A 25,519-nucleotide genomic window follows, 5' to 3' on the forward strand; every position below is an offset into this window, starting at 1 on the left:
GGCGCGACACTTCCGGGGGGAGGGGCGACGCCAGCCGGCTGCGGAAGGCGGCGCAGGCCCCGCCACGCCGAACTCGCGAGAGGACGTGCCGGGCGACCCGCGGTCCCCGCACCGCCCGCGCGGTCTGTCGATCACCTGGCCCCGCCCCGCGCAGGCGCGCCCCCGGGCAGGCCCCGCCCCACCCCTGGCCGGGCGGGAAGCGAACGCGCGCTCTCTCCCGTTACCATCTGCCTGCGGGGAGGGCGGGGGAGGCGGGAGGCGCGCGCTCCCGAGTTGCGTGCTCGCGTACGTCGCCGGGTTCGGCTGCGTCCGTTCCGCCGCCCGCCCGTTGCCGCCGCCGCCGTCGCCGCGCTCTTGCTTCGCCGGCAGCCGCCTAAGGGGGCTGGGGCCCGGCCAAGCCGCCTCCGCCGTTGCCGGAATGCCGCGGGTGTACATCGGCCGCCTGAGCTACCAGGCCCGGGAGCGCGATGTGGAGCGCTTCTTTAAGGGCTACGGGAAGATCCTGGAGGTGGATCTGAAGAACGGGTGAGGAGGGCGGAAGAGGGGCCGGCTGGGTGGGGACAGGGCCCTGGCGGTGGCGGGGAGGCCGCGGGGACGGGAGGGGGACGCTTGCCCCGCGCGGAGCTGCTACCGGCCTGCTCCGACTCCGCCATAGTCGCGGCGCCTCGGGGGCGCGGGTAGGCCCGGGTTCCCATTGCGCCTGCGCGGATGGGGGTGGTGGAGGGATAAAGGGAGCTATGGTGAGGCTCTGAGTGGGACGGGGAGAAGGAAAACCCTAGTGCGATTGGGGCTCTGGGCGGGAGGACACAGCTCCAGGGCACCGGGGAGGCCTGGGATTTTCCTCCCAGGCCCTGGGAACGAGGCCTGGTTCGTCTCCAGTAGATACCGACCTTTCCCGCTCTGAGGGCTGCTGGAAATAAACAGATTTCCTACTGCCTTTTCACCTCTTCCCCAGTCTAATGGATCAGATGGTCACAACGCATCTCTTCCAGGGACGGGAGCTCTGTAGAGATGCCCTTTTTTTAGAGTTGCCATGTGCTACACTTTTTTGGGCGGGAGACTTTGGTGTGAGTAATCTAGTGACAGTTTCGAAAGTATCGGCTTGCGGTGCTGAAAGCCTTCACCGTTCCCTCTGCAAGAGCAAATCAGCGTCTTAGCCTGCTGTCCTTAAGACTGCGTACAGAGTTTCCACGCTGTGGTTTCCTTTCTCCAGCTTGCCAAAAAATTACTTTGTCGTTGTAGAATTTGTTGGAGAATAGTGGCCACCGCGACTAGTTGATGTAGATGGAAACCTACAGCTCGAAATTACTAACTTCCTACCTGGATGTGGTCTGCTACTTGTATTCCTAATCTGTTTTGGCAAAGTAGGGCCTGCAGGGCTACAAGTCTCAAGGAAAACAGATGAGGAGTCAGGCCTGGGGAAAATATTCAACAGGGAAAACTGGGGGAACCACCAGGAAATGTCAGATAGGACTTCAAAGACATGGATATAAAAAATTAAGAGTAAGGGAAACATTTTAGGGTACTAAAGCTTGGGTGTTAGAGAAACTCTTGGCTTTTTTTTTTTTTTTAAGACCTACTTTGCAACAGGTCCGATATGGCTACAGTTTACTCCCCAATGTAATATTAGCAACTAACACTTGAGAAGTTATGAAAGATACCTAAGTATAAGTCGCACACGAGGAAAAATTGGAACTTCCAATATACTCAAACTGTTGGCAGGGTTTTAAAAGTTAGTTTAAATTGATTCTTAGGAGGAATCACCTAATTAAGGAAAGTGTCCTCCATTAAGTGTTGTGAATGCTGATTTCTTTTAAAGGAGAAGGCTTAGGAAATGACTCATTTTGTACAACAGAGCTTTCAGTTTTTAAATATACTAGATAAAGTGGGGTAGAGGTTGTTATTGTCATTTGTATCATGTATCTGAGCAATCAAGTTAAAACTCCCAATTTTCTTCAGAGCTCAGCTAAGTTGACAGAATAAATTTTGTGGGGAAAGCATGGGTTTTGAAAGCAGTCAGGCCTGGGTCAAATCCTAGCTTCACCACTTATTATCTGTGGGCAGGTTACTTCTCTGATTGTGAGTTTCCTCATCCACAAGGAAAAGGAAGATTAGAGATAATTGTAAAGCATTTGGCTCATAGCTGTAAATGGTAGCTATGATTAAAGGGATTTGACTGTGATCATAAGGAGACATCTTAGCTTAAGTGTTAATAACATGAAGCGTATTTGGTGAGGCCTGTTTTTTTAAGGTTACTCAAGTGATAGCAGGAAATGATGGTAATGTTAATAGGAAAACTAATTAATGGAACAAATATGTTGATAACCCACAAGATGCCTGCTACTGTGCTAAATAAATTAGCAGAAGGGAAGGAGACAGAAAAACGGTTCTGCTCTTGAGTAAATTAAGTGCTAATGGTTAAAATACACACTTTTGAGTTAAGAAATGCTTGCTCTCAATTTAGACTCAACAATTGAAGCTTGGAATGGTTTGTTTGAAAATATTTGTTTCAAATGGGCTTTAATGTGTGGATTGACTGGGGTTTGAAGTGAAGTGTCTGGGAATAGTGTATGTTGTAACTGATAATAGTCGAATAAGGAACAGTTTTGAGAAATAATAAACAATCTAGCTTGGATTGAGTCTCATGAATGATCTAGAAGTTTAACAACATAAATAAGAATCAATAACTAAAATTTTACACCAAACATTCAAGATCACGGATTGGAGTCCAAGTGCTCTGGAGGGAATAATTGAGCAACCTGAGAAATGGTGATAGAAGAGGAAGGACCAGTCCTTCCAGGACCCTAAATATGTGGGTCTCTTTGACAACTACTCATTTTTACAGTTCTACTAAACCATGATCCATAAAATCTTAATTGAAAGGTAAGGAAATGAAGAATGGGAGGTCATTTTAGGGATTTGAAGGCAGGTGTGACAAACAGGAAGGAGTACCTCCTGGCAGCATTCAGGAATCCCTGCAGAGAGGAAAGTGACTTCTGAACTAAGGACCAATGGTATAGATGTATTTCAAGCAAGAATTGACTGGATGGGACTGCTGTAGTGCAAAGGAGTCTGAAAGGTGTGTAAGCATATAGTCCTGGAAACTTAGGAAGGACAGTAGAGCCACTGGAGAAGCTTTTTTTTTTTTTTAACATGCCTGGATTTTGATTATTAGTAACAAACGCAAAAGTAGCTTTTGGGTGGTTAGGACTTTGAAGACTTTCTGAAGAGTTCAGATTTGTAGAAGTGAGATGTATCAGTGGACAGTAGATACGTTGGGCTGCAGAGTTGGGGATAAAGTTAAGAATTAGTTAAATAAGCATAAAGCAATGGTATAATAGAAGGTTGACCAAATGAGGAAGCAGATGAGCTCCCCAAAGGAGATTTGGTATCCAGGAGAAGATGTTATGGACCCTTTTGGGATTAGGAGAAGGAAGATACATGTTCATTGCTTGCTTGTATGGTACCAGGTAACCCTAATCTATATTACCTTTACTTTAGAGAACTCCTAGAAAGATGTCTCAGTGTGGGACTACAAGCATGATGTAAATCTCCCGCAACCATATAGACCATTCCAGATCCCCTTCAGGTCTCCTACATTCATATGTGCCACACTGACTCCAGCAAGAGCCACTGTGGGGCCAGGGGTAAGGAAGCAACAGTATTAGCACCTGTTTTATAGCCTTCCAACTCTGTGGTAACTTTTGCTGTTTTTGATTATTTGTGAATCCTGTGAGCTTTTTTTTTTAATTAATAAATCACTTTTTCATGTAGAATGTAGATGTTTTTTAATATAGTAGTTTCTTTTGCCACATAATCTTGTGGTTTTGGTCATAGATCTATATATCTTAATTTTTCCATGTTTTGGCTAATGAATGAAATCACTTACTAAGATTATTTTATTTGCCTTTGCCTAGTAACTAGATAGATAAACCCCCAAGTCATTGAGGAGTTTTGGTTTTTTGGTTTTGGTTTTTTGTTTTAGTTGGTTAAATGTGTGAATTAAAACTCTCCGGGGAACCTTGGTCTTAAATTTCAGAACCTGTGTTTCATATTACAGTGAAATTGTGAGCAGCCAGAATTTTCAGAGGATGTCCTGGTCAGTGTAGTTGGATTTTCACAATATCTTAAGTATTACCAGGAAATTTTTTTTGTTTTCACCCTTTGTTTAAAATTCTTCAAGTAGAAGATAACCTTAGTTAATTTTTTAAATGTGTTAAGACTCTTTCAGTGAGTCAAGTCATTCTGATTGCCCCAGAATATGCTAGGGCATTGTTAGGCCTTAGATACTGGGATGAGTCTCTGCCAACCCCAGAACCTACACAGGGATTTTCTCTTTTGATTGAATCCTTGATGGGAGCTTTTTTTTCCTTCTTGTCTTTGCTCTTAAAGAGGCAATACGGAAAATACTGATGTTCCAGGTTATTGATTTCTGGTTAATTGAACTTTTAGTTTATTATTAAAGATTCATTCTTAATTTGTATGTTTCAAAATAGCACATATTTATTCCTGATTATAAAAATTTTACATATTTATTGTACTTTTTAAAATACAAAGGACAAAAAAATTAAAGATGGCACTGTTTGCACTTTGAAACTTTGCCTCTTTTCACACACACGTGTATGCACTTTAGCCTTCCGCTACCTTTTTTACAAACTTGGATTCATATTGTACATTCTATTTTATAACCTTTTTCCACCTAACAGCCTGATCCTTTTTTTCCTGTTGTGTGTTCTCCTACAACCTAACTCTTAACAGCTACATAGTGTTCACACATGTAAATATTATCTAATGTGCATAAGTAAAACCATGTTGCAAGACATTTCAGTTGTCTGGTTTTCCACTGTTTTATGCATCTATAACACTGTGACGAGTATCCTTTATGTAAATCTTAGGTCAGATTCCTGACAGTGGACCTCTGGAGTCAAAGTGTATACAGCCGTCCCTTAGAATATATGCAGGCTTGGTTCCAGGACCCGCTGCTAATACCCAGATCTACGGATGCCCGAGTCCCATAGTTGTTTCCGCATGGAGGGTCACCTGTGCATGTTTTTAACTGTCACTACCTTTTGGTTTCCATTGCTCTCTAAACAAATAATATTTATTTATGTTTTCACCTGCCATGTTTAAGGGTTCCTATTTTTCTGAACTCTCAGCTACCCTTTGTCATAGTTTTCAATATTATGACTTTTTAATTAGAATGTCTGAAATTATACATGAGGAAGTTATCTTGAAGCTTTTAAGCCTTATCCATTTAGCCAACCAAGCATAACAGGTTCAAGAACTTAAAAAAAAAACTTTTTGACTAATTAGAAAATAAATACAGGTTCATTGTAGATAAATTTAGGCAATACTAAAAGCATAAAGTAGAAAAGGAGTATCATTAAGAATCTTTTCAACACAGACAAGGTCTTATGTGCAATTTTATGTCCCACTTTTTCTACTTAATTTTTATCATGTATTTTTTCTATTACAGTAGAATCTTTCTCATAAATCACATTTAATGGCTGCATAAAATACAGCCATTGTGTGGCTGTATCCTGATTTACCCAGCCATTCCTCCTAGGTCGTCTCTAAATTCTTGCTGTTCTGTATAACCCTGTGATGGATACCATGCGCATAAAACTTTGTTTGCATTTTTATTATTCCTTGGGACAGGTTCTGTGAAGTAAAATTCATGTGTCATGGCAGGAATGAACATTTTCGGAGCTCTTAATGCATGTAGCCAAATAACTGTGCAGAAAAGCTGCACCAGTTACCCTTGTATCAGCAGTGTCTGGGCCTGCCCGTCACGGCAGCCTCACCAGCACTGAGCATCCATGTTGTTTTAAATCTTTGCTAATTTAACAGGTGAAGATGGCCTCGGGTGTTTTAACCAAGAGCTTTTTCTTAAACAAGTAGGAAATCATGAGAAAGAGGACTATGGATTGATTAAGTAGCATTCTGTCATTGTTTTATTAGTACTACTATTATGAATGTGACCAAGTTGGTTTTTTTTTTTTCACTGAAGTCTCCTATTGGAGTCAGCCTACTTCCAAAAATACATATGTTTAGTATGTTACTTTTTTCTTAAGCCATTGGTAATTTTTAAAATTTCTGTCATTTTGGTACGTCAGTGCCAGGAGACCATACATGCCATACTGCAGTTTGATCAAATATTACTAGCTTAAACTGCCCTGACTTGAGACTTCCACACCCCACCATGTTCCTGGTTTCCCAGTCAGTCTGTGATAAGAATAAACATCATCTACTATATTTCAGTTTAAAAAAATATATATATATACTTTGTGTGTGTATATATATATATACACACACAAAGAATAAACATCATCTGTAATTAGTTGGCCAAGTCATCTTAAATCTCTATTCCTCAGTTTCATAGCTTGCTCTTCCCTTCCTTGTTGAGGTATCATAGGAATAAAAGGGCCACTTGAAGTATTTTGCTCTTCTTAAACGGTAGGCAAAAATGTAGACTAGATAAAATGTGTTTTGGTTTCCTAGTGTCTTTGGATACTTCCAAGTAACCTAAACAGAAATTTGTATTTTGAGCTTCTCAGAAGAAAGGTGCTCCAAGCATCTGAGAGAATACTGTTGGGGCTGGCATTTACAAATTTGTAAGCCAACACTGAAAATTTTTTTAATTTTAGAAAAGGTTAACAGCATGCATTTGTATGATTTATTCTTCAACTGAATATATCAAAGCACTTTACAAACAAGTGTTATCTCTAGTTTGTACTGATGGGGAAACTGAGGCACAGGGGATTAAATGACTGGGCCAAGGTTACAAAATGAGTTACTGACAACTCTGGAAGCTGAAGATCTTCCTTATCCACACACCAGATACAGCATGGGCAGTGTCGGTCAGAACTCATCCATGCTGTTTCCTCCCAGATGACTCAGTCCTGTACTTTGGGGCCTTGCTGCCAACGGTGAGAAGGTAGTTCAGATTCCACAGTGTGTTCAGTCGTTGGTCTCCTTGCAGAGGCTTCCGGCAAGCTGACAAGTTACTGCCAAAAGTGAGGCAGGTGGTATTTTTTTTATGACGTTGGCCCTAGACAGAAACTGCTAGTGAGTCCCTTCCTCGGGCTACTCTCTGAGGAGCTGAAAGGTGGTATCTTTGTGATGACTGAACGGGGCAGGATTTGTGCGAGTAAACCATCTTTGTCCTGTTATCGTTGGTAGGCCTGTCTGGTCTTGGAGTATCCTGAAGGTGAGGGATCGGATTGTGCTCTGGATTTGCACACTCGTATTTTGAGGAAATGCCCACCGTGACCTTTCCTGTGTGTTGAGATGAAAGTCTAGAGGTCCCGGGACTGCACATGATACCTGAAGAAACACTTAAAGGACGCTTGCTATCCCTCTGCAGGCCCCCCACCATGTCCTGTGCCTGGATGCCAGACGGGGGCCTTCATGAACAGAGACCAAGACCTAGAGAGAGGGGAAAACTGGAGGATGGCGGTCTGAATTCAGCCTTCACCAGGGAAAGGGGCAAGCAGGAGGCTTGGGCAAGGGGGTCAGGAACCACAGACCAGAAGCACTGACTTTGAGAAAAGTAATTTCATGTGGATGAAATGAAGCATTTGATCCATTAATGTTTAAAGAATTGGAAAAATTCGTTAAAATATTAAGTGAATTAAATTACTGATTTCAGGGGAAGGGCATCCCCAAGAAATAGCATGGGGAGTGACATCATTAACCAAAAAGAAAGAGGAGAAAGAAACTTGCTGCAGCCCAGGGACTGTGGGGTGGTTATGAGGGACATGGAAACAGCCAAGATGGTCCCAGAGGCATAAGCTCTAAGAGGCTTTAACACCTGACACCCCACTCGTAGTATCGTTTTAGAGGTAAGTACAAACTGGCTTTGTTTGTAGCTTTGGTGTGGAATCAGGTAGTGTTGTCTGCTGAGTGTACACATTTATTTCATTAACTACAAGTAACAGTGATTCTGTCCTATGTTCCAAGAGTTTTATTTTAAATTAGTAATACGACTTTCGTCTCTTGAGTTTTTTTTTTAATTGTTTTTAATTTGTGATTGAGTCTTCATGAACTTTAGTGTGTCATCAGGGAATAGTTGACCCCTTTTCTTGTGAGACCTTTTAATTTCATTTACCCGTAGTGTTGATAACTGTCAGATAATTGAAATGGTTGCATGTGTGCTTGTGTTTGCCCTCCTTTAAGGAAAACAGCCCTGTTGACGTTAAAATGTCCCAATAATATATTTTATTATGGGGTTGTGATAGTTTGATCCACAAACAATTTGCAGGTGTGTTGCTTTCTCGGGGTAGTCCCATTTTATAAGGTAGAAATATCATAGCAGCCTCATGGAGGTGAAGTAACTTAGTTCATTTTTGAAGCCGTTTTGAGTAGTTGGAACAAAATGGCAGCTAGACCCACAGAACAGTTACAGAGTAAGACTAGATTTGAATTTGGTACAGATTCCTCTCTCCCTCCTGCTTTCTGGAGGAATTTTGTATTATCACTAGTTTTTTAAATGATTATTTCTGCTCCCTTTTCCTCACTCCAGTATGTGAATATTCCTTCAGAGATGGGTTGATACTGTTTTAATGATTGTTCTCTCTCTATTTTCCTAGACTGGTATTAAAATTTTGATAATTGACATGTAGGTTTGGTTCCACTAGCAGCTTAAAGGATAAATGTTCACAACTTACTAGTATTAGTACACATCAGATGCAGTGTGTCTTGCCATTTAATACTTCTCATCAGATGCTAATGTTCATGTGGGCATCTGTTTTCCATAGCACACAGTTTGATGCCACTGGTTTTCTGTGCTGGAGCTTGTGTCTCTCAAATTGTTTGCTCTGTGGACCACTTCTTTCCGCTGGTGTGGAGACAGTAGAACATGGTGATGAAGTGTTGATTTCAGTTAGGACCTAGGATTGAAGAGTCCCAGGTGTTGGGTAGCCTTGGCAAGTTAATTAACTGCTCTTAGCCCTAGTTTCTCCATCTGTGAGATTACCAGTAAACCTCAGAGTTGTGAACATTACTACAAAGGAGTTTGAAAAAGGAAAGGGTCCTGGGGGGCAGTACTTTGCTGGTTGCTGCTATAATCCTTATACAGTTGAAAGTCTGTAAACCTTATAGTATTCTTTGATTTCCGGTCCATTTTTTTACCCACACCATTCATGCCTATATTTTTTGGTCTTAGTCACCATTCCTTACAAAACTAATTAAATGCATTCTTAAATACGTAATACTGTCAATATCCATTCACATCCACCACCTCTAGGTCCAAATTTCCATCATCTCTATGCTGGCCTAATTTTTGCTGAGCCTTAAAAGCAAAGACAGATTCCAGGGGTTGATATGGGGCCTCCAGAATGGGGATTGCACAGAATAATCTTATTTTTCCTCTATTCTTCTAGTCTGTTATGTTCTGAACCCACACATGTTTTCGGAAGGACCAGATGGCTGACACTGGCTAATGGGAACCAAAAGACGAGTGAAAGTAACCTGGTTGTCACATACCCCAAGCTTACAGGTGCTTCACCTGCCCCAAGATCAATTTCTTTTTTCCTCTGGCGACTACCCCACTGTATCAAAAAATGTTAATACAACCTGGCTTATCTGAGGTTAGCTTATCAAGTCAAGCAGCAGCATCTCTTGAAGGAAAGGATTGTGCTCAGAACTGAGAGAGAAGCACCCACCTTTACAAAGACAGTGTGACCTTGCGGTTAAGAGCTTGGGTTTTGGAGTCACATGGACCTGGGTTCCAATCCAGCTATACCACTTAGGAGCTCCTTGACTGTGAGCAAATTGTTTAGCCTCTCCCAGCCTCATTTTCCTCATTTGTAAAATGGGAGTAATAGTAGTAGTAGCAGAGATGAATGAAATAAATCAATTATTACTGTGTGCCAGGCGCTAAGCTAAATATTAGCCTTTGTTAATATTAAAGAGCTTGTAATCTAATGAGAGGATAAGCACAAAGGAAGAAGAACAAGGCTTGAAAGGCCCCCAAAACATTGTCATGTGAAATATAAAACTGATTAGAAGTGCCAACGCTAAAGACAGTGCTAAAATCCTTGGAGTTAAGCAAGTTTCTGAGACTTCATGAAAGAGAGAATTCTTAAGTATATGGAAGACGATTGCTGTGATTCACCCCATGTAATCGAGGCATTCCAGCTTTAGAGAATAGTGTCAACACAAGTCTTAGGAGTCAGTGTAGACCTCTGAGCAAGAGAATAGTCTAGCAGCTGACTTTCCCTGCTGCATGTAAAGAGGCAAGTTGACTAAGTTAAAATAGCCATAGCCTAGAACAAAGTAAGGTGAGGGCCCGGCGCAAACTGTAGAGCTGGGCAATACACTGAGCGGGCAACCAGAGAGGAAGAGTCAGAGGTGACTGCAGGGTTGTTAGGAGTGAATCAGATGGTCAGGGGACCCAAAAGAGAGGAATCATGAGGTAGGTTTTCTTCTTTGAAGGTGGGGAAAGATCAAGTGCAGACTGAGCTGTGGCCAACGTTTGCAGACCAGGAATCCACACTAGCTCTAATCAGAGAGCTCTTGGTGTGCGGGAACTGCCAGTTTGCCGACGTGAAAAGAGCCCCAGACTGGGTACTGGTGAGCCCCGAAGTCGCACCCCAGCTCTGCCACTCAGTGAGCACGGGTAAGTCATCCACCTTCCACGGGTGGCCTTGATGGCCCTCCCTCCTTGAGGCTAAAGAGAGGGAGGCTGGAATGCCCAGAGCGGCCTCCTTCCTGTCTCAGGATAGAAGGGATCTCAGGAACCTACTTCCTGTGGTAGGAGCTCCTAGTTGGGGGTTATAAACAATCCTCTGTTGCTGAGATAGTCAAAAAGCAGCCACAGTCAGTGACCCAGAGCAGTGACTCTGACGTCGGTTAATTCTCCTTTGAGGGCCTGACCACGGCTTCCCTGGAATGTTACAGACACTTGGAGTCCAGGGCAGTTACACTGTTGTCACTCACAAGCTTGTCTCTGAGTTGGCCTCACCTGAGCACTGGAGCATTGGTTGCAGAAGTATCTTTCTGCAGTTTTCCAAGCACTTTATGTGGACAACAAGAATTTCTGTTTTTTCATTACTATCCTGTCGGTATGCCCTAACTTTTTTTTTCTACCTCGTAACACAAGCCGGCTGAAACATAGGACCAACACCGAGTGCTTTGAAAGAGGGCTGTTTGTTTCCTGATCACTGAATACCATTTCTTTCAGGGTAGATTTTTAGGACTCTGCCCTTAAAGTACAGTGCTGTTGACCCTAGTTTCAGGGTTCAAGCCACCCCATGGGTTAACTTCAACAGACGAAAATTTTTCCTTGGCTACAGCAACATCCCTAATCCTGACCAGCCATGGAGAGGTTCGGTTCTTGCAAGGAAAATGAGTGAATGTGGGAATGGCTCACCACATTGGGAAAACAAAACTCATCCTGCTGATGGTTGGCTGAGGACTGTCGTGTCCACATACAAAGAAAAGCATGTGGCACAGTTTTAGAACAAAGGTGAGCAGAGATCCACTGTGGAAAGGGGCAAATTGTTCTTATAGAGAGACCCTCCAAGGCGTGCCCCTCGGTAAGCAGTACGGGCGGGTGACAGCAGGCACACGCATGGAGGCTTGCTTTCCCTGGCTCCTCGTCCCCACTCCCCGCCAGTCAGCTGGTGTCGTGCACCCCGTAGTCACGTCTGTCCAGTTAGCCACTGATATCCTTTCTCAGACAGACTTTTTTTTCCAGTCTCCCTGTTCAGTGAAGATGTTTGGAAGACAGAGAGAGGTTGACCCTAAGCCATTCAGAGAAGGGTAATACTGACCCCCCATCCTCTTCAGGAGAACATAGAGTGGTTTGGGGGACCGTTGGTATAGGTTATTAGGATCAGGGGAAGCCTATTCAGCAACAGCACAAGTTCAGATGATGATTCTTCTTGGGTGAAAAAGTGTGATTAACATTTCTGAAATTGAACTCTTAGAGCACTTTAGTTTTAAAAACATGTCATTCCAGTTCTAGCATTTCAGAGTTCTGACTGAGAGCCTGAGCAGCACCCCAGCTGCTGAACGAGGAAGACCAGAGCATTGGGAGTGGTGTAAGAATGGACTAAAGTTTAGAACAGCCCCTCATAACTCAATGTGGCTTTTGTTTGTGGCATCCAGAGACCTGTCTGTACTTGGTAGGAATCATGGTGCCCATCTGTCTTGGAGAGAAAATGACAGGAATTCCCCTTTCATCATTTTTTGACTACATTTGTCAGGATTAAATGTGATCCAGAGGAAGAGTTTGAGAAAAGGCAATAGCAGAGAAACATGGAAGAGAGGAGTTTTTCTTTTAATTGAAAAAGTTTACATGTATTAGTCAGGCCATGCTTTTTGTTCTCTCACACAGGCGTAGAGAGGGAGGCGGAAGGACGGGACATCAGGGAGTCAAGCCAGAGGAGGCATATTGGTGGGGTTTTGGTTGGTGTTTGTCAATCTCTGCCTTAGGGATCTTTTTAATCTGTCATAGATTCATTCTCCTAAACTCCTTCATCTTCTTCATTCTCATGCTAGAATTACCGAAAGATGGTTGTTTTTAATGGAGCAGAAGAGGAAGAGTGTCTGCAGCGAGTACTGAGAAATTTATCCTGCTGGGTTGTGTTTGTGAGGCTCACACCAGAAATATGTTTACATAAATACACACATTCCAACACACAGAGTGTGTACATGCATGTGTGTGTTTATATCCTTCGACAAAGGATTCAAAAGGAGAGTACTTTTGGGGAGAGATTGGTTTCGTGTTTTTTTAGCCAGAAACCACAAAGGGATATTGTGATTAATTTGGAAAGATTCTCTGATGTTACCAGGGGGAGCTTCACTTTCTTGAAGGCACTAAAATTTAATTCAGAGATAGTTAAACTATTTAAATAAAACTGAAATTGGGACTCATACATTAGTTTTTAAAGACATTTTAGATGATAAAAATTACATTTATCCCTGTCCATCTGTCAGTGTTGTATACCTCTGGTGCTACCATATTGGTTTAAATTAGCCCATCATTAAGCCAGAGGAGGACTAATTTTAACATTTATTTATCATACTTTGATGTTAGGAGAAACCTCAAAGATACATAGTATAACTCCCTCAATACACAGATAAACTTGCACCCAGAAAAATAAAATTACTTAAATGGGCTTTTCAGAGTTGGTTTATAGCATAACCAGGACTAGAATCCATGCCAGTTCCTGCTGCTCCAGTCATAATAGTTTATAAAATTTGAGTTCTGGACTCATGGCACAGGCTTTGAATGTCAGCTTTGCTCTTTTATTATGCATGTTATTTAACACTATATGCCTCAGTTTCCTCATCTGTAAACCAGGATTAATAGTTCTTGGCTCTTGGGTATTGTGATTATTAAACAAGATAAGACTTCTTAGTATATAGATTACTTAGGAAATATTAAGTAACATTTTATTGTTGTTATCTAGTCTTCCTGCCTTATTTGGAGAACCCATTTACTCTGCTTATATTTACTGAGTGAGGTGAAGTCATTCCTTCTAAAGCGGATCTAAATAAACAGTGATGTGGTAGAAGCAGCCACACACTGATTTGGTCTTTACCTTGCTCTTAGAACAGGAGTCCCTACCAGGTATGGTTGTGCAGGAGCATACTTGGTTTGATCTTCCAGACCCACCCAGCATGTCAGTGGCAGAGAGAAGTAAGTCGGGTTCCTGATTTAATCCTTGGACTGGACTTTGACATTAAAATGTTCCAAATAGATTTTGTTGCGTTGCACAGAATAGCCGCCAATTTTTTCTGTGAAATAAATTTGCCTAAGTCAGCTATTTTAATAAGTGACTAGGATATCCCCAAAATGTGGCTACTAAGTAACCTGCTTTTTGAAACTTTTTAGAAGTGAAATAAATATTAGAAAAAGGGTCATTTTCTTCTGATAACACAGATCGGTCCCTGCAACTCAGAGAATTTTATTGGCAAGGTGTGCCTTGCTTCATTTCAGCCTCAGCTGCAAAGAAAGAGTGGTCTGTGTGAGCTCTTTTTTTTTTTTGAAAGATAATTGTGCCTCCACTTAACAGATTGTCAGTACTTTCCTTTAGATGTCAGAATGAGCTCAGCACGTAAGCTTGGAAAGAGAAAGAGCATGCCCGAGGTGACCCCTGAGTCTGGGAGGATTCAATACTGTGTAGTTTTGACATAAGCATCACTTGTTAACAGAAGTTTGGCTTTCTATTTCAGATGAATTGCAGGGCTTAGGGTCTTCCATTCTCTTGACTCCCAAGCAGTTGTAAACCCTAATTATTTTGAAGAAAACAGGGCATTTTGTGATTTCTTTGTTTAATCCTCAGGAGTCAGTGTTGTCCTTCTGACATCGCATCAGATGAGTTAGTGGCACTGAATAGTTGCCAGTATGTAACTCTTAGAGAGGGCTGGAGGCCATTTCATCATGCCCTTGTTGAATGTTTTCTCTCACCCCTCTATAGTTGGCATCTGGGCAAGTGGGCAAAGCAGACCTATGACCAGTCTTGACAACTAAGTGAAGGAGGATACTTTAGTGATCATAAAGCACTTTTTAATGTAGGAAGTTACCGATGTGGAGAGGCTTTGCTTTGCTTTGTCACGTATGGCAGTCATGGTCAAATCATTTCTTATTACCTGCTCAGCAATTCCAGCCTATGGAAGCATGAAATCAAGTGTTAGAGACTTCATAGGCTATCAGTTGAGCCAGGTATCTTCTGAGTTGTGTTACCACAGAAGATTTCCCATTAAAATACTGAGCATGTCTGTTACTTTTTTTAAATGGAGGTGCTATTCAGTCACTCTTAAATTTTGAATGCCATTGTAGACATTTCAGCATAAAGAACCCTCTGAAGTTTTTAGCTATACTGAGACTCTCATTTGAAAGGAACTCTTTAAATCTTTAGTAAAGGAAGAATTCCTCAATTCTGAATTCTCTCACTTACTTAACATGTTGCTGAGTACAGCATTATATGCTAAAGAAAGTGGAATTATTTTGGTCAGGCCAGTTGAACTTCTGGCAAGACCTCTAACATGTTTTTAGTTTCAGTATGTTTAAACGTGGAGGGTTAGCAGGCAGTGTTTGTCTATGTACATAGCTCTGTTAGAGTTTTAAAGATGTTGCTTGTAACTTTTATGATTAAGATGGTTTTGGTTTTCAAGTATAGGCAATGGTCACAAAGCTAGACTTTTCATAGCACATTAAACCAAACTAAAGTTTATTGATAACATAGTTGATAGGACGTTTGTTTAACCTTGCTTATAAATACCTTAAAATTTTGCATTTTAATTTTGTAAGTTGTACTCTTCAACAAGTGTTAATAGGATTGGGGTGGGGGGTTGTTTTCTTTCAGATATGTGTTAAACCAGCAAACGTCTTTGCTGGGAACTTCCTAGCAATACTATGTAAAGAAGTTTGCAGTTATACATAGGTTATAGAGGATTCCAGCCCACCTAAAACCTCATGGAAATGAATTTGGAACATCATGAGAAAGAGAATAGCTCCAGATTTTTTTCACTGATAATTTTTAGGATAGTTAATTCACTTGTGCTTATGTGTTTAGGTAGAAGAACAGGAACTTTAAAAAAAATTTTTTTTCTTTCACTGAGGAGAGTTAAGTTACTATTTTTTTTAACCTGCTGTGTTATTCCAACATGATTTAACAGTTAAGACACAGTACCTGAATGTAGGTCTAATTGTTCTCCAAGATACCACTTTGGGGCTAAAGCTGTGTGATTTGAAAGAGCACATATTCAATCTTGTAGAATTATATCTTTCAATGCCTTATTCCAAGCATTGCTGTGGGGGTCTTTGCAGTTGCCACCAGCTACTTGGGGTAACAGAAGAAGTGGTCTCTGTGCAGCCAGCCTCCTACTAGACAGACAGGAGTGTACCTTGAGAAGTCTCCCTGTCCTCTTGCAGTGCCTGTGGGCACAAAGCAGGGTGGTTTCAGCTAAAGAGAAGAGAAAGCTGATCTGTAGTTTGCAAAACCCGCCTAACCTTTGCTAAGCATGAACCTCACTGCTTTCTCTTTTATGTTAGTGGAGCTGAATGTCAGATTGGTGCCAACCAGGGTTTTGTTTGCTCTCTTCTAGATACGGGTTTGTGGAGTTTGATGATCTGCGGGATGCAGATGATGCTGTTTATGAACTGAATGGCAAAGACCTTTGTGGTGAGCGAGTAATTGTTGAGCATGCCCGCGGCCCACGACGAGATGGCAGTTACGGTTCTGGACGCAGTAAGCATTTAAAGGGCATTTGTATCGATGACATGCCTTTGTTATTAAATGTTAATTCTTTAAGTAATTTATTAATTAATGTTACATTGAAATGTATTGATATTTAAGCCATTTGTTTTATAAATTATGTATCTTTGAATGTAAAATTGCAAATAAACATCTTTAATAATGTTTAATTTTAATTAATGACAAATTTCTTGTTTTAATACTTTATAAATATGTTTAATGATGTGTGTTTGTGTTGTTGTTTTTTTTTCTCTGTAATGCAATTGTTTAACATAGATTTAACAAAGACCTCAATGTTTTAATTAAAAGAATCCTTTGAGGCTAAGATGACTGCCTGTTCCATTTGCTGACCTTGGGTTACCTTTCCATGCGTGGCTCTTTGAACCATTGTGGCCCTTGGCTGACCAAAAACAGGAAGCCATGTGACGACCGCAACCTTTCCCCATTAGACCTGGGTGGTGAGGACCCCAAGGGTTAGACACAGATGAGATTAAACTGAAATAGGTGCCTGAAAATCTTTTTTTCATATAAAATATTCACAAAAACTTTAATCACTGTGAGTAACACCAGTAACTGATTTAGTAATTTGGATACTTATTTCTAAATTGTTAAATTGTTAATAGTTTTTAATTTATGCATGTTAATTTTAAATATAAATATTAATGAATATATATACTTACAACTTTGTAAATTAAATTTTCATGTTTAGCTGATTGCTTTTTTAAAAATCTAGATTAGAATTAAGGGTGGGGATAGAGTTAAAATATATGTATGCTATTTGGGGTGGGGGGTAAGTGGTATTATGTTAAGGGGCATATGTGCTGTATCATTTTTTCCTTTTCCTCCACTGAAGTAATCTCATCTATTTGAACCTTCCAAAGGTGGATATGGTTATAGAAGAAGTGGCCGAGATAAATATGGCCCTCCTACCCGCACAGAATACAGACTTATTGTGGAAAATTTGTCAAGTCGGTGCAGCTGGCAAGACCTAAAGGTTTGGGCTCTATTAACCTTCTGGGATACGGTTGGGCAGGAGTTAAGGTTGGGAAAGAGGTCATTTTGTGCAGGCCAGGCACACACAGCCTTCCCAAAGCATTTGGAAATTCTCCAATTAGAAGTTCCATAAAAACAAAAGACATCAGAATCCCACTGCTACTGTACATTATGGGACCAGCACTCTACAGCTGTAAGGACAGCCTGTGTTATATGAAATGTTCCTCTATAGAGAATGTTACAGAGATCACCAGTTGTAGTTTCTGTAACTAGCAGTGTTTCCTGCAATATTAGTTATAATATGCAAGTTTGTGTCAGCTTCCGGTGTAGATCCTCATTGGTGAAAATGGCTGCCTGACCCATGTTCTTTTGTAAGGTTTGTTTTTCATTGAATATTTGTCCCGAAAGAGTTTTAATGTCAAAAATTAAGGTCCAGTGCTATACTGACCATCCCGTGTACTGATTACAGTTTGATTTTTGAGAACAGTGTTTTTTAATCTCAATAGGGGAAACAAACCTTATTGAGTAGTGTCTTAACCTGGATGGTCTCAGGAGGACAGGTATAAAAGATACTCAGTTTCCCATCTCACATCTCATTTTCAGTCCATTGTCAAACAAGTCATCTCTAGCAAACTGAGTGAGTGTTCGGCAAAAAGTATTTAGGAATCCTTAACATTCGGATAATCTTAACTTATGAAAGCACTTTTACATCCTTTTTTTTTTTTTTCAATGTGCTCCAGTCTTTATATAACAAAGATGTGATCCAGAAAAGGTTAATTGATAACAGTAGGTCTTAGCAGAAGAACTGGGACTAAAACATACGCTGGTATTCCTAGTACACCGCGTTGGCTGTCAGTATTACAGCAGGCCCTGGTGAGCGTCTGCCAGCAAGACTGCTAACTGAGGAATGACTCCAGGATTCTGAGAGAGAAGGATTGAACATTTTGGGTAGAAACTGGAACAGCTTTCGGATTTGGAGTTAAACTAAAGCTTAGCCAACATCCTCAGATGGTTTTCTACTTCTGTACCTTTGGCAGCTTCACTCTCAGGGAAGCAGAGCAGTAGAGCCAATTTCCGAGGAAGTCAGGGCAGCCTTAGAGCAAGACTCGAACCCGCCTGCCTGCATTGAATCCCAGCTCTGCCACTTACCACTGTTTTTACCTTAGCAAGTTACTTTCCTCCTGTGCCTCATATTCCTCAACTATAAAATGGGATTAATATTCATTTCTACTCAAGGTTATTGTGAGAATTGAATGCATTTTTATAAAAAGCGGCACAATAAATGCCAGCTGTTTAATCAAGGAAATGCAAAAATAAATTTAAGGGATGTTGTTAGTTTCTAAAATGTGTAAAATAATAATGCCCAATGGTGACATTGGGATGAAATTTATACAGTAGTATATATACCTCAGGTGGCATTGAGAATTGGTGATTTCACCCACAGTGGGTATTTTTAAGAACTTAGGTTCTGAAATCTGGCTGCTTATGTTCAAACCCTGGCTCCTTCCCTTACTACCTGAATGACCTTGAGCAGTTTGCTTAATATCACTTGTATTTTACTTTTCTGTAAGATAGGGGTAATGATTGTATCTACTTCATGTGGCTGTAAAGAGGACTAAATTAATTCCTGCCTATAAGATGAACATTCAGTATGTTAGTTGCTATTAGTTTGGAAGTGTGGCAGTGCACAACAGAAGTAGTGACAGTCTTCAGGCCCTTTCACCAGAGTTACTATATATCTCAGCTTGCCCAGGACAGTCCCAGGCTTGGCATAACTTAATAGCATCTTCATTTACTCTCAGATGTATCCCAATTTGGATGGTAAATTATATGGGCCTTTTGCCCAGAACCCACACTTCTGCCAGTAATTCAGATGAATTTTTGTACAGAGACCTTCAGAGTCCCAGTAATTGGAGAATCCCCAGAAAAAGTATTGGGCACACTAATTACGAAGATTGTAATGTATGTTAAGACATGTAAACATTTTATGATACAGTGAGCAAAGAAATAGTATCAAATAGCATATAATCAGTGTTTGCAACTTTATAAAATATGGAGAAGAAAGCAGTAACAAAAATGAACTATTGAGTATTTAATTATATTAATATATTACATGTTCCTAAGTTTTAAATTTATCCAAATTTCATATTCTTTTTAAACACTGATCATATCTCCTCTTACTTACTTACCACTTCAGTATTTATCTTGCATGTTGTATTTCTCACTGGATTGTGTTAGGTCCTCAAAGAGAATGAGGACAGAGACCTAACAGAGATGGGTGGTCATTCTACTTTGAAGCCAGAGCTGGATGGTATTGTTCTGTTGTCTTTTAGTCTTTCATAATCCGTCTGTGAATTTTTTATATTTTACCTTAGATATTTATCAGTAGCTCTACATGCTTTCAGTAAGAATTTGTAATGAAATGTAGAAGACTGGACTTAAAATGTGTAGTGTTTTGAGCTTCTAAGAACTTAACCACTGTAAAATTTTGGAAATGACAGTTTACTAAAAAATTTATATTCACACAAAACTGTTTAAAGGAACAATTAAATATTATTGTCCTTATCACCCACCTAATACCCCTAATGTTTTAACGAACCTTGGTGGATGGTTGGTGTGTCGCTGAAAGTATTTAAGAGTAAACTTCATTCTGAGGAAAGCCAGCATTTCTTCCTAAAAGAAAGGGGAAACTTTCATTATGATGACTGTATTAGATATTTTTGCAAAATATTTCTTAACCTATTCGGATTTTTTTCTCCTTTAGGATTATATGCGTCAGGCAGGAGAAGTGACCTATGCAGATGCTCACAAGGGACGCAAAAATGAAGGGGTGATTGAATTTGTGTCTTACTCTGATATGAAAAGAGCTCTGGAAAAGTTAGATGGAACTGAAGTCAATGGCAGAAAGATCAGATTAGTTGAAGACAAGCCCGGTTCCAGACGTCGCCGGTCCTACTCCAGGAGCCGGAGTCACTCAAGGTACCGTTGATGTCTTTAAGTGTGCGGTTGGTGTCAGTTCATTAATGAGCACATGGATAATCCACATTCGTTCTCCTGTTGAATTCTCAGTACCATGGTTCTGTCTGGCTCAGTGACTCGGAACTTTGAACTGAGTGTTTATTTGTAAAACTCTAGAACTCTTATGCCATAAGTACAAATAGAGGTAAAGTCCTTTCTCTGAGGCAGGTATCAGTGATCTTCTTCCGCTTTTCTTCTTGGGTCTCCTGGACCATACCCTTACTGAGGCAGACATGACCTCTGGCCCCTTGGTGACTCTTCAGATACTCCAGCTACTCAGGAGTGGAGACTTGGCCTCACTCAGCAGCTGCTTTGCAGGTGGGCCAGACATTTGTGGACAAGACAGATATGGTCCGTGCCCTCTTGAAACTCAGCACAGTGGACAAGATAGGCATTGAGCAAATAATCCCCACCGTGATGAGTACATCAGAGGAAAAGCACACAGCACAGCTCCCCTGGAGAGCTGGCAGAGCCTTCTCTTAGGACATGACATAGAAGCTGCGCCCAAAAGGATGAGTTGGAGATGGTGGGCAGAGGGGATAGTGCCTTTCTAGCAGAGAGAATAGCATCTTTTGAAGGCCCGGTGCGGGCAGAGGAGAGCAGCTCGATGAGGTAGAGAAGGGCCAGGTCCTGCTGAGCCACAGACCAAGTGAAAGTTTAAGAGCAGCAGGAAGTCATTTGTCTGGCCTTTTCAGGTTTTAATGTTTTGTTTTAACTTTTTATTGTGGAAAATATTAAGTATATAAAACATTGGAGAAAATGGCTTAATGAACCTTGAAGCCCCTCATGCTTATCACCCATCCAGCTTCAGTACCTTTTATTCTGCCAGTCTCGTTTCATCATCCGCTCCTGCTGCATCGTTTAAAGGCAAGTCAGACATCCTGTCATTCTGCCTATAAATACTTCAGTGGGTGTCTCTAACCTTTTCAATAAGATCGTGAGGCCATATCACAGCAACACGTTTGTATTCAGCTTTCCCCAGTGGCCTCAAATACGTATTTGGTAGTTGGTTTGTTCATATTAGGATCCCAAGTAGGTCTGCACTTTGCAATTAGATGATGTGTCTCTTAATTCTCCTTTTAATCACTAGTATATCCTCCTTCACACTTTTTATTTTCCATACATTCAGTTGTTGAAGAAACGGTTTTGAAGATTTTTCTCAGAGTTGAGATTTTACAGATTGTGCCCTTCTGGTGATATTTACCCCATCGCTTTATCCTGTCCCCCATATTTCCTATAAACTCGTAGTTAGATCTTGAGGGCATTTAGAGTAAAGCCAGTATTTTAGCAGGTGCTTTGTAGCTTCCTGTTGCATCTCTCTGTGTGGTGTCCAGATGTCCCGCTCTGAATGGTGATAACATGCATCTGTGTGTTCAGGAGTTGTCAGCCTGAGCCGACCATTATACAGTTCTCAGTTCTGCGTCAATATTCTGCCTGATAAGTTTAGAGCCATTCAGTAGTGGTGGTAAAATGATGGCTCTCTTATTTTCTCATTCTTTGTGCATCTAAAGGCTGTAATTCTATGAAGGATGATATCCTTCTTCTACCCTTTTATTACCCTAAAATATAATTTTTACAGTAAATGCAGAATAAAAGTTGATACCTTTACTTACCAACTTTCAGAATACTAAATGTGCCCTAGCAACCCCCCAAAGGAGGTGATGAGGCTTGGTTGCTTAGTATCGTTTTGAATGAGTTCTTGGACGTTTATATATTTAATGTTTCGTCTATTGCAGTCAGTTTTTTAGGCTCAAATTGTTCTGTCTTTGGTCATTGGGAGCCCTTCAGGTTGGCTTCTGTGTCTTTTGCTTTTGATTTTTGTGTGATGTGTTTTACTATTTCCCCAAATTTTTTATTGCTATCGGTTTTGAACATAAATGTTGAAAGAATAGTTCATGAACACCCATATGCTCTCCTCCAAGCTTCAACAGTTGTTAGCATTTTGCCTGTCTATATATATATATTTATGGTCACACCCTGTACATTTATTTTGCCATAGCATTTGGAGGGAGGTTGTAGAAATTATGACTCTTCACCCCTGAATACTTCAGCATGTGTCTCCAAGGATGAGGATAACCACGCTTCCTTTTTCTAACCTAAGAACATTAACAGTGATTCTATAAAGTCATCTAATGTCCAGGCCGTATTCAGATTTCCCCAGTTATTCATGGATGTCCTTACAGCTCAGCTTTTTCCTGGCCAGGATCCATCCAGTCATGTATTGCAAGGGGTTGTTGGGTCTCTTCAGTCTGAAGCAGTCCCCCCTCCCCCAACCCCACTGCATGACATTTACTTTTCTTACCTGTTTTTTAAAATACTGTCCCACATTTCGAATTTATCTTTCTTCTTCATATTGTTGAACTTGTCTTTATCCCCTGAGCTTCTATACACTGGAAGTTAGCTATAGAGAGGTGTGTTTAAGATATAAATTAAACATTTTGGACAAGAGTCCTTTTGTAGACAATAGTGCCCAGGAATCTTTGAAAGTCTCTATCATGAAATGTACCATCTTTGCGTTTTCTGCCGTACACCGGGAATTGCTCATTTTCCCCAATGAGCCCTGGTTGCTTTTGGTAGGAAGTGATAGAGTCCACGGTCTTGGCTTATTAAAGATTCTTTAAACTTGGAGTGTACAGTTGACACTTGAACAGCAAGGGGGTTGGGGTGCTAGCCCTTCATGTCCACCGTTCCGCACCTGGGGGTTCAACCAACCACAGAGTGTGTATTTAGTATTTATTGGGAAAAAAACCTGTATATAAGTGGACCCATGCAGTTCAAACCCCTGTTGTTTAAAAATACAGGTCAGCTGTATTTTTAAAACAGCTCTCTGGTCACAGCGGGTTGAACAGATAAGCGAAGGGCAAAACTGTATGCAGGAAGGCTGGTCAGGAGCTGCTGTGGTACCAGGGAGGGCGGGGGTGGCTTGTTCAGCAGCGGTGGGTGGACTGGAGACGATTACAGGAGAATCATCTGTACATACGGGGATGAGGGAGAAGGGTGAGTCGAGGGTGGCGCCAGGTCCTGGTACGAGGAACTGGGGAAAACAGTGGCATCCTTGGGAATAAAGCAGGAAACCAGCAGGAAGAACAGGTCTGAGGGAGAGGTGGGCTCAGGACCGGAGGCTTTTGGAGTTTCAGACTTGCCGGTGCGTCTCTGGAGGTGACTGGGTCTCTGGGCTCAGTGCGTGGAGAGTTCTCTTCCAGCTTTGTGCCTGGACGCAGCCAGTGCCGTGCGTATTTTCTGATTGAAAAGATGACTTAACTGACTTTTCAGCCGGCCTTTTGTCAGCAAATATTTTTAAAAAACATTTTCTCTCTCAGGTCTCGCTCTCGAAGCAGACATTCTCGTAAGAGCAGAAGCCGAAGCGGCAGCAGCAAAAGCAGTCACTCTAAGAGTAGATCCCGATCCAGGTAGGCCCCCCGGCACTGGTGCGGGCCCCCCCTGCCCGTTTCCCACTGGGTGTTAGTGGCGTTCTCGCTCTCCCCTGAGCCGGTTTCCCCAGCCCTGGGCGTCTCCTGAGTAGCCTCAAGTCTGACGTGACGTGCGGCCTCGCCGTGCCCGTGTCTCCTCAGGTCAGGCTCCCGCTCCCGCAGCAAGAGCCGCAGCCGCAGCCACAGCCAGAGCCGCAGCCGCAGCAAGAAGGAGAAGAGCCGGAGCGCCAGCAAGGACAAGAGCCGCAGCCGCAGCCGCAGCGCCGACAAGCGCCGCAGCAAGAGCAAAGACCAGGCGGAGGAGAAGGTGCAGAACAGCGACGCCACCGGCAAGTCCAAGAGCCGCAGCCCCAGCAGGCACAAAAGCAAGAGTAAAAGCCGAAGCCGGAGTCAGGAGCGGGGCGTGGAGGAGAAGCGGGGCAGCGTGAGCAGGGGCCGCAGCCAGGAGAAGAGCCGCGGCCAGGAGGAGGGCCCGCGCAAGAGCCGCAGCCGCAGCCGCAGCCAGGGGGGCAGCCGCAGCCGCAGCCGCAGCCGGAGCAAGGACAAGAGGAAGGCGAGGAAGAGGAGCCGCGAGGAGAGCCGCAGCCGCAGCCGCAGCCGCAGCCGCAGCAAGAGCGAGAGGAGCAGGAAGCGGGGCGGCAAGCGGGACAGCAAGTCGGGCAGCAGCAAGAAGAAGAAGAAGGAAGACACCGACCGCTCCCAGTCCAGGTCGCGGTCCCGCTCGGGCTCGAAGGAGCGGGAACGAGCCAAGTCCGAGTCGGGCCAGCGGGAAGGCCGCGGGGAGAGTGAGGATGCCGGCGCCAACCAGGAGACCCGGTCCAGGTCCAGGTCCAATTCCAAATCAAAACCAAACCCTCCGTCAGAATCACGCTCCAGATCAAAGTCCGCATCAAAAACCCGATCTCGGTCCAAGTCTAGATCCAGGTCTGCGTCCAGATCGCCTTCCCGGTCTAGATCCAGGTCCCACTCAAGGTCCTAACTGGCTACGACCACAGCTGGAACTACCCGAGAAGTCTTTTGTACATGTTTGGTAGCCGTAGCACAAGTGATTGAAGTAGAACATATGTCACTGCTGTACATTTTTAACTCCCCTAATGGTGTGTCTACAATTGTTAAATCTAAGTGCTTCCTCTCCGTAAAGCCTCCTGGCACCAGGCCTTCCTGCTCGACTGAAAACAATCTTCTCTTTGAAAACCCCCTTTACTCATGGCCCACAGTAGAATATCCAAAATGCCTTGGCTCTCAGGCCTGGCCTTTCCTACAGGGAGCTCAGTACCTGGATGGCTTTAAGGCTGGAATGAGGACATAGGTAGGTATGGTGAGTTCAACCATTTTGCCCTTGAATTGATGCCCTTTGATGTATGCCATTTAGTGAAAGTGCTAAGTCTTAAGTTTCCTACCACTTTGGTTTCATATTTTTGGACTTAACAAAGTTGTGAATAGCACAGTCGAGGAAAATTGATACCTGCAGTAACCCATAGGAAATAAACTGTAGAGTTCCATATTCTGGTATTGTGATTATATTGTTTTATATTAAAAAAGAAAAGAAAAGAATTTTTTTTAATTTTATTTTTCCCCGTCTTGCAAAGTATAGTGATCCCTGTTTCCATTAAATTTGAATAAAGACTATTTTTGCTTGACAAAATTTCATGGTGCTTGAATTGGAGTTGCATTTCCTGATCTATCTTGATATCTTAGCATAAAAAGTTCAGGTGTAATGGCTGTTTTGTTCCTTGAGGTCACCCATGGATAGGGAGCCAACACTTTTCCTGAAGGATTTGTCTTACGTAACAGAATAAAGTCAAGTTTCTTAGGAATTTACAGTCCTTCTTCTCAAGACGCTTTTGGCCAAACTGATGAGAAATC

At 42.2% G+C, this 25,519-nt stretch overlaps 1 protein-coding gene and 1 long non-coding RNA gene across 5 annotated transcripts; one reads left to right on the top strand and one right to left on the bottom strand.

Moving 5' to 3' along the window:
- The first annotated feature begins 275 nt into the window (after positions 1-275).
- SRSF4 (serine and arginine rich splicing factor 4) lies at positions 276-25,298 on the top strand. Its single transcript, XM_031683920.2, has 6 exons — positions 276-525; positions 16,063-16,205; positions 17,093-17,205; positions 19,969-20,183; positions 23,543-23,632; positions 23,795-25,298. The coding sequence occupies exons 1-6, from the start codon at positions 419-421 to the stop codon at positions 24,630-24,632; spliced, it is 1,506 nt and encodes a 501-aa protein (XP_031539780.2). The 5' UTR covers positions 276-418; the 3' UTR covers positions 24,633-25,298.
- LOC140700738 (uncharacterized) lies at positions 6,663-20,144 on the bottom strand. 4 transcript variants are annotated; one of them, XR_012079352.1, is made up of 4 exons: positions 20,056-20,144; positions 19,804-19,877; positions 15,648-15,892; positions 14,271-14,622 (listed from the first exon to the last, which is right to left on the bottom strand). It is a non-coding gene; the product is annotated as an uncharacterized lncRNA (long non-coding RNA). The 4 variants fall into 4 exon arrangements; XR_012079350.1 differs by lacking the exons at positions 14,271-14,622; positions 15,648-15,892 and adding an exon at positions 6,663-8,891; XR_012079351.1 differs by lacking the exon at positions 14,271-14,622 and having other exon boundaries at positions 15,645-15,892.
- Positions 25,299-25,519: the final 221 nt, after the last annotated feature.

The sequence above is a fragment of the Vicugna pacos genome, chromosome 13, assembly GCF_048564905.1.
Source record: "Vicugna pacos chromosome 13, VicPac4, whole genome shotgun sequence".
In the NCBI taxonomy this organism is placed as follows: Eukaryota; Metazoa; Chordata; class Mammalia; order Artiodactyla; family Camelidae; genus Vicugna; species Vicugna pacos.